Raw genomic sequence first — 10,143 nt, forward strand, 5'->3', positions numbered from 1 at the left:
AGGAAAAATTTGAAAACTCCTTTATCTTTTGAAGCAACACAAAAATTGCCGGTTCATTACGTAAAAATCTTAAACACTTCCTTCTGGAAGATGTCTCTTGAGATTCAAAGACAGGTCATTGTTTCCCTGATGGATTATAGCTTCACATGAAGTCATGATGATGCATTGCGTTGACACTGTCCACGGAACCCAGACACTACACACCTTGTCTGGGAGAGGGTTTAGTTTAATAAGTCCACCTCATCAAAGCTAATTAATGAGATTGATTAGAGCTAAACGACGAGGAGGGAGGCGCCCGTCAGGCTGGCCCAGGTCACAAGGATCAGTAATGAGAACGTGACTAAAGAGTGCTTTTGTTCGTAGGGAGGGCAGACCAGAGACCACAAGAGGCCCAGGACAGCAACACATTTTAGACCAAAACCCAAAAACATGAGAATAACAAAAGATCATTACTGACACATTGGAAAGAATCAAACAACGAAAAAAGAGCAACATAGAATACAATTTGTTCCTAAACAGAGAGTACACAGTTGGCATAATAGCTGACCACGTGACTGACCCGAACTTAAGAAAGCTTGGACTATGTTACAGGGACTCAGTGAGCATAGCCTTTGCTATTGAGAAAGGCCGCCGTAGGCAGACCTGGCTCTCAAGAGAAGGACAGGCTACGTGCAACTGCGTTGTGACAAGAAAAGGGCAAACCAGGTGAAGATCAAACACCATTGTGAAAACAAAAACGGTATTGATGTTTTCATTATTTTTCCCTTTTGTACTTGAACTATTTGCACATTGTTACAAACACTGTATATAGAACATAATGACATTTGAAATGTCTTTATTCTTTTGGAACTTCTGTGAGTGTAATGTTTACAGTTTAATTTTACAATTAAATTATCTACTCCACTTGCTTGGAAATGTTAAACATATGTTTCCACATGCCGATAAAAACCCCATAAATGAGAGCGAGAGAGACCTCGCAATCTCCCCAACTCAAGGTCGTGGGGTCAACCCTTCTACAGAGGAGGACTTCCCACCCTGCCACAATCCAAGAATAAACGCCAATTGTACGCCTGGTCCCACCATTTCCCGCCCTCGAATCTGGACTGTCTCTAGGACCATGTTCACCCTTGTACTGGGAGACAGGCCCCATCCTTGTCAAGACTCTCAAGAACGTCACTTAAAACCGCAGCCCACCTCTCCACCCAGGAACAGCGAAAGGCAATCCTCCACCCCCCGAGTATCACTAGGCAACACCCGGACCAGCACCCAGGCTCCCCCCAGCCACGGCCACGGCCACAGCCACCACCAACCACAACACCCACCCACAGCCCAAGTAGCACAGGACCAGCCCAGCTCTAGGCCCAGCCCGCTTTCAAAACCCCACCCAGACGAGCCTACCCCCCCACCCCCCCCCCAGCATGTGTTTAATGCTACGCACCAAGCTGTAGAGAGGAGCAACTGGCCCAGGCCCACCAACGACATGAAGTAAAATTAAACCACATGCTGAGGCTACTATGCCACAATCAACAAGCAAGGAGGCTATCTTGACAGATAAAAACGTCTTCCTCTGTGCCACATACATTCCCCCCTCAGAGTCACCCTACTTCAATGAAGAGAGTTTCTCCATTCTAGAGGGGGAAATTTGTCACTTTCAGGCCCAAGGCAACGTACTGGTCTGTGGRGACCTRAATGCWMGAACAGCAGAAGAACAAGACACTATTAACAGTCATGGGGATAAACACCTACCAGGAAGCAACAACCTTTCCCTCCCCACATACCCCCACAGAAACAACTATGACAACTATGACAACTTTGACAAATTAGCCTCCTTGGCTAATTTAAAGAAGCATAAGAGCAAACCAAAAATAACAGATAATGAAAAATGGTTTGCTAAAGATTGCAAAAATCTAAGAAAGTCATTGAGAAATATATCTAATCAAAAACACAGAGAACCAGACAACAAAAATATACGCCTTCAATATGGAGAAACCCTGAAGCAATACAAACACACCCTAAGAACAAAAAAGGAACAGCACATTAGAAATCAGCTGGATGGAATTGAGGAATCCATAGAATCAAACCACTTCTGGGAGAATTGGAATAAATTAAACAAACCTCATCATGAGGAATTGGCTATCCAAAATGGGGATATGTGGAGAAATCACTTTGCAAACCTCTACAGCAATATAACAAAGAGCCCAGAACTCAAAGATATACAAGAAAAATTACAAATCCTTGAATCAGCAGTCAAAGACTATCAGAATCCTGTGGATACCCCAATTACAGAAGAATAATTATTGGAAAAACTATGCACTCTCCACCCCAAAAAGGCCTGTGGTGCTGATGGTATTTTAAATGAAATGATCAAATATACAGACCACAAATTCAAATTGGCTATACTCAAACTCTTCAACATTATCCTCACTGCAGGTATTTTCCCCGATATTTGGAACCAGGGATTGATCACACCAATCTATAAAAATGGAGACAAATTTGACCCAAATAATTACAGAGGAATTTGCRTTAACAGCAACTTGGGGAAAATTCTCTGCAGTATTATAAATAGCAGACTACATMATTTCCTTGAYGAACACAACGTCCTGAGCAGAAGCCAGATTGGATTTCTAAAAAATTATCGTACAACAGACCACATTTACACCCTCCACACTCTAATTGATAAACAAGTAAACCAAAACAAAGGCAACATCTACTCGTGTTTTGTAGATTTCAAGAAAGCATTTGATTCAATTTGGCACGAAGGTCTTTTTTATAAACTAATAGAAAGTGGTATTGGAGGGAAAACATATGATTTTATTAATGTACACTAAAAACAAATGTGCGGTTAAAATTGGCAACAAGCAAACAGACTTCTTCTCTCAGGGACGGGGGAGTGAAACAGGGCTGCCCAATAAGTCCAACACTATTTAACATCTACATTAATGAATTGGCAAAAACATTAGAAGAATCGGCAGTACCTGGTATCACCCTACACAACACTGAAATCAAGTGTCTGCTGTACGCAGATGACCTGGTGCTGCTGTCTTCCACTAAAGAGGGGTTACAGCAGCACCTAGATCGTCTTCACAGGTTCTGTCATTCCTGGGCTCTGACCGTTAACCTAAAAAAACCAAATATAATGATATTCCAAAAAAGGTCCGGAAATAAGGATGACAAGTATAAATTCTATTTGGACACAGTTCTATTAGAACACACCAAAAACTACACATATCTAGGACTAAATATCAGCAACACAGGTAGCTTTCACATGGCTGTGAATGAGCTGAGAGACAAAGCAAGAAGAGCATTCTATGCCATTAAAAGGAACATCAAAATCGGTATTCCAATTAGAATCTGACTCAAAATGTTTCTATCAGTTATAGAACCAATTGCTCTATATGGCAGTGAAGTATGGGGTCCACTCTCTAAAAATGAATTTACCAAATGGGACAAACAAAATAATCGAAATACTGCATGCAGAGTTTTGCAAGACTGTATTGCAAGTGCAAAGAAAAACTCCAAATAACGCATGTAGAAGCAGAATTGGGCCAATACCCCCTCCTCATTCCAATAGAAAAAGAGGCATCAAATTTTACAACCATCAAAAAACAAGTGACTCAAAACATTACATCACACACAGCTCTACAATGTCAAGAGATGAAACAAGAGAAGAGTCCCTCAGCCAGCTTGGTTCTGAGGCTCAGTTCACCAACCCAAACCAACCCCATAGAGCCTCAGGACAGCCCTCAGAAAATCTGGCCAACCAAATCATCACAAAACAAAAATAAAAATATATCACTTATTGGAAAGAACACCACAAAAAATGTGGTAAACTTCAATGCTATTTGGCTCTAAACAGACAGTACATGGTGGCAGACTATCTGACCACTGTGACTGATAGAAAACTGAGGAAAAACATTGACTAGGTACAGCTCAGTGAGCACAGTCTGGCTATAGAGACCGGTCGTCACAGACAAAACTGGCTGCCCAGAGAGGACAGGCTGTGCTCACTCTGCTCCAGGGGAGAGGTAGAGAGCATTTCCTATTACACTGTGACAAATACTCAGACCTAGAAGAATATTTCTTCCCCAAAATTATAAATCAATACAAAGAATTTGAAACTAACAAAGATGAAGAAAAAATCTAATATTTATGGGTGAAAAGCCAAAATGTGCAGTTTTGGCAGCCAAATATGTGTCCTCCTGTCACAACCTGAGGGACAGCCAGTGAAAAGTGCAAGTAATGTCGATAATATTTCCCATCTTGTTTTGTTATGTCTTTCATACCATGTCATGTGTCTTCTCAGTCATGTTGACACTGGTCTACTACCATTGCTTTAATGTATTGTTTGTTCTCAATAATATTGTTGTTGTAGTTGTTTTTTTTGTTTGTTTTTTTTTTCACCTTTATTTAATGGTAATCCCATTTCTAGCACTACTATTATTGCTGTTGGTCCCACCATTTATTTATATATAAATATATATTTGTATTTTCGATAATGTATACTTACTTGACAATGTAAGTAATAATGAACTTGCCATGTCAATAAAGTCAATTGAATTGAATTGAATTATAGAGAGAGAGAGAGAGAGAGAGAGAGAGAGAGAGAGAGAGAGAGAGAGAGAGAGCTAGAGAGAGAGAGGAGAGAGAGAGAGAGAGCAGAGAGAGAGAGAGAGAGAGAGAGAGAGAGAGAGAGAGAGAGAGAGAGAGAGAGAGAGAGAGAAGAGAGAGGAGATAGGAGAGAAGAGAGGGAGAGAGAGAGAGAGAGGGAGAGAGAGCTATAGAGAGAGAGAGAAAGAGAGAGGGAGAGGGAGAGGGAGAGAGAGCGAGAGAGAGAGAGAGAAAGAGAGAGGGAGAGGGAGAGGAAAAGAAGAGTATGTGACATGGTGAGAGGCATGTGAGAGAGAGAGAGAGATAACCCATATTTATGCTTATTTATTTTTAACTATTTGCACATAGTTACAACACTGTATATAGACATAATATGACATTGTAAGTGTAATGTTTACTGTTCATTTCTATTGTTTATTTCACTTTCGTTTATTATCTACTTCACTTGTTTCATATGTTTCCCATGCCAATAAAGCCCTTGAATTGAATTGAGAGAGAGAGACAGAGAGAGAGAGAGAGGCAGAAGGGGGACAGAGAGAGAGCGAGACAGAGAGACAGAGACAGAGAGACAAATTTAACCCCAATAACTATTGTGGGATATGCGTAAACAGCAATGTTGGGAAAATCCTCTGCATTATCATTAAAGCAGACTCTTGCATTTCCTCAGTGAAATAACTGAACTGAGCAAATGTCAAATTATTGTACGACAGACAACATTTTCACCCTGCACACCCTAATTGACAAACACACCAAAACAAAGGCAAAGTCTTCTCATGCTTTACTGATTTCAAAAAAGCTTTAGACCCATGCAGAATTCTGCAAAAAATATCTTCTGTGTACAACGTAAAACACCAAATAATGCATGCAGAGCAGAATTAGGCCGAAAACCGCTAATTATCAAAATCCATAAAAGAGACATTAAATTCTACAACCACCTAAAAGGAAGTGATTCCCAAACCTTCCATAACAAAGCCATCACCTACGGAGAGATGAACCTGGAGAAGAGTCCCCTAAACAAGCTGGTCCCTGGGCTCTGTTCACAAACATAAACAGACCCCACAAAGCCCGAGGAAAGCAACACAATTAGACCCAACCAAATCATGAGAAAACAAAAGATGATTACTTGACACATTGGAAAGAATTAACAAAAAAACTGAGCAAACTAGAATGCTATTTGGCCCTAAACAGAGAGTACAGAGTGGCAGAATGCCTGACCACTGTGACTGACCCAAACTTAAGGAAAACTTTGACTAAGTACAGACTCAGTGATCATAGCCTTGCTATTGAGAGAGGCCGCCTTAGGCAGACCTGGCTCTCAAGAGAAGACAGACTGTGTGCAAAATGAGTTGGAAATTGAGCTGCACTTCCTAACCTCCTGCCAAATGTATGACCATATTAGAGACACCTATTTCCCTCAGATTACAGAGACCCACAAATAATTCTAAAACAAATTCAATTTTGATAAACTCCCATATATCTATTGGGTGAAATACCACAGTGTGCCATCACAGCAGCAACATGTGTGACCTGTTGCCACAAGAAAAGGGCAACCAGTGAAGAACAAACACCATTGTAAATACAACCCACATTAGGTTTATTTATTTTCTCTTTTGTACTTGAACTATTTGCACATCGTTACAACACTGTATATATAGAGATAATATGACATTTGAAATGTCTATTCCTTTGGAACTTTATGAGTGTAATGTTTACTGTTAATTTTATATTGTTCCTTTCACTTTTGTTCATTATCTATTTCACTTATCTATTTTACACATGTTTCCCATGCCAATAAAGCCCTTTGAATTGAATTGAGGAGAAAGAGAAAGAGAAAGAGAAAGAGAAAGAGAGAGAGAGAGAGAGAGAGAGAGAGAGAGAGAGAGACTATAAGGATACTCACAGCTTTGACACTGGTCCTCCTTGGGACCCAACAGCGACCGTTACAGGATTTGTGACACTTCTGGCCTGTGGACAAGAACATGAACGTATACTGTTACACCAAGTACACACATCCATGATAGGAAAACACCACCAATGTAAAACACTTCTCTACCAAGAACCTGGTAATGACGGGCATTTGACAAAAACAAAGGGATTCTCTTTCGTAGATGGTCCTTCGAGATGGGTAAAAACATTTGACCTAAAACAAGAGTTGTTTGCAGAGAGAGAATGTTAGATATGCTATAATCATCGTAATCACTATCATCTTACTAGATTCTTTACCAAGCACCTGGTAATATCTGACATGGCTATGATGATTGCAACAGAGTGAGATATCGAGATGAGTGAGATGTAAGACTTCGCTCTCACACAGTCAAACACAGTATTGCGCATTGCACGGTTTCGCTACATGCTGTTTCAGCGTGGTGGCCACGGGACCAAAACAGTGGAGAAGCTGAGTCTACCTTTAATGAACTACAGTGTGTTCTCTCATTAACGACTGCTGCAGTGGAGAGAGACAGCAGCAGTAGCAACTAGCTAGACACTCTGCTGCTATATTAGTGTTAGCTGTGTTTTGGAGGGCTTAATTGACTGCCTGGTAATTGCAGTGTGAGGCAGGATGAGTGCTGGAGTTGGCTGTTCCAGTTCAGTTAAGAGCAATTACATTGAAGGCTGACACTTTCTCTCTGACATTTCTATCTACATCCTCTCCCTTCCCCTCTCACTCTCTCATCCCTCCCTCTCTCCATCTATCCCTGCACTCTCTGACTTTCCATCTACTGCCCTTTGCCTACCCTCCTCCTCCCTCCCTCCTCCCTCCCTCCCTCCCTCCCTCCTCCCTCCCTCCTCACCTCCCCCCCTCCCTCCTCCCTTCCCTCACTCGTCCTACCTATCATGATAATTGGTACGCTTGGGAGCATGTGGGACAACGATAACATATGTATACCTGAGCCCACACAGAGTTTTCTTTGGTCTCTAGCTAAACCATGAAAAGCAGGCGAAAAGAGTCATAACCAGGCTTTAGTGTCCAAGGTCTTACTATCTCCATTCTTCCCCTGACCTTGAGTAAAACTATAAACCTCTTTCTCTCCACATCATAGTGTTTTCACCAATTTCTTTAAAAAGTTAAAGTGAAGGTTAAAATGTCAAAACGAAATGACAAACTATGAGAGGCTAGAGGGAAATATATGTGGATTGATCGGGGTGGATTTGAAATGTCTTTCTTGTTTTGAAGAGCCAATGAAAACAGAACAAAACAAAACAAAAACTGCTCCAAGAATATGGAGATAATAGTCTTAAAATGGATTACAAGTTTCCAGATCTCCTTGATCTTTGGCATGGTGTGTAGTTGTGTGTGTGTGTGTGTGTGTGTGTGTGTGTGTGTGTGTGTGCTGCTGTGTGTGTGTGTGTGTGTTGTGTGTGTGTGTCGTGTGTGTGTGTGTGTGTGTGTGTTGTGTGTGTGTGTGTGTGTGTGTGGTCGTGTGTGTGTGTGTGTGTGGTGTGTGAAAGAAGGAATTAATGAATGAAGGAAAAAGCAACATAATATACTGAAGTAACCAAACATTAAGAACACCGTCTCCTAATATTGAGATGCACCCCCCTCCCCTCTTTCCCTCAGAACAGCCTCAACTCGTCAGGGCATGGATTCTATAATAAAACATCTGAATAAAAACAAATACATTAATATAAAAAAAAAACATGTTTTCACAAAAGTACTGGGCCTTTGCTAGTATTTGCGGACCGATATAGACGTCTGTAGCGCGGGCAAAAACATTTTTTCAGCAACTCCGTTTTGGCAAGAAAGGTAGTTGTATAATTAAGAACAGTATCTTACAGGATTTAATAGTTGGAATTGTAAGAGTTGTTGCCCTGACCCTTTCTCTGTTATTTTAATTCTAATGGGATGCAGAAAGAACAAAACCCTGTTCTGAAACATTTACATCAAAAGGTGCAAAGTTATGGGCAAAGACACAAAACATCTACATCAAATGAAATTTCTTGATCAAATAACATGGAAAACAACCACTTTTTGTGCAGTATTAATTTACCATCCTTACAAACCACTTCATGTAAATGTACTGTACATGACTGTATTGTATATAGGTTGGTCATCTAGGTTTGTACCTGTAGACTTTCCATCACCATGAGGAAAAACAACAACCAATACAGTAATTGAGTACATTGAGACATCAAGTGTTTTGGGATGATGTGATGTGATGAGCAGGGCGCTTGCAATGTCAGGGTTGTGAGTTTGATTCCCACGGGGGACCAGTATGACAATTTCAGTTTTGACAGTTTGCATTTGCAAAGTATTTCAAGAAACTGGAAAATATATATCAAGCAAGTCTTTTTATAATCCACACGTATTATCAGATACATTTTTTCGTTTTTGGAAAGTTTTGGATAGATAATTATCAGACTCAATATTCAAATACTGGTAAACACTAAAAGTAGTGCACTGGGCCTTAACTAGTCCTAGTCTTCAGACGGCGGCAAAATAATCGCAGCTGTCACGCCCTGACCTTAGAGAGCCTTTTTATTTCTCTATTTGGTTAGGTCGGGTGTGATTAGGGTGGGCATTCTAGTTTTTCTATTTCTTTGTTGGCCGGGTATGGTTCCCAATCAGAGGCAGCTGTCTATTGTTGTCTCTGATTGGGGATCATACTTAGGCAGCCTTTTTTCCACCTTTAGTTTGTGGGATCTTGTTTGTGTGTAGTTGCGTTCTGCGCTGCATGTAGCTTCACGTTCGGTTGTAGTTTATTGTTTTTTTTGTGTTCATCTAATAAAATGATGTACGCTTACCACGCTGCACCTTGGTCTGATTCTTCCGTCAACGAACGTGACAGCAGCACACCCAACCACAAACTACTTCCCGTGGCTATGCACAGGGAAAATGACCAATGCTGACTGCAATGCTTCCCACAGTTGTGTCAAGTTGACCTGATGTCCTAAGGGGTGGGGGACCATTCTGATACACAAAGGAAATTGTTGTGCATGAAAAACCCATCAGCATTGCAGTTCTTGACACAAACCGGTGCACCCACTACCATACTCCGTTCAAAGGCACTTTAATCTTTTACATTTGAGTCATCTTTCCTGTATATTCCCCCTGTATATCCTCCTTCCTGTATGTCCCAGTCCTGGAAATATCATTCCTGTATATGCCCCTTCTGTATAGCAACCCCCCCACCCCCATATATCCCCCTCCTGTATACCCCCCATATACCTCCTGCATATCCCCCTGTATATCCTCTTCCGTATATCCCTTCCAATATATCCCACCATATATCTCCTGGTATATTCCTCTCATGTATATCCCCGTGTATAGCCCCTCCAGTATACCCCCCTCCTCTATATCCCCCTTGTATACCCCCCCTCTCTATATATCACCCCCATATATCCCGCCCTGTATCCCCCCTGTATATCTCCCAGTTGCATATCTCCCCCATATATCCCCCCTGTATATCCCCCTCATATATCCATCCGTATATCCCCCCTGTATATCGCCCCTGCATACCCCCCCTGTATATGTATATATCCCACTTGTATATCTCCCCCCGTATATCCCCCCACATAGCCACACCGTATATCCCC

At 41.4% G+C, this 10,143-nt stretch overlaps 1 protein-coding gene across 1 annotated transcript in view; it reads right to left on the reverse strand.

The window, feature by feature from the left end:
- Positions 1 to 10,143, reverse strand: part of LOC111959497 (receptor tyrosine-protein kinase erbB-4-like) — a 491,946-nt gene that overhangs the window by 39,029 nt on the left and 442,774 nt on the right. The window contains exon 5 of the mRNA XM_070437633.1: positions 6,520 to 6,573. Coding sequence (XP_070293734.1) covers positions 6,520 to 6,573 — 54 coding nt within the window. The remainder of the gene's footprint in view (positions 1 to 6,519; positions 6,574 to 10,143) is intronic.

This window comes from Salvelinus sp. IW2-2015, linkage group LG36, assembly GCF_002910315.2.
Source record: "Salvelinus sp. IW2-2015 linkage group LG36, ASM291031v2, whole genome shotgun sequence".
NCBI classification, from domain to species: Eukaryota; Metazoa; Chordata; class Actinopteri; order Salmoniformes; family Salmonidae; genus Salvelinus; species Salvelinus sp. IW2-2015.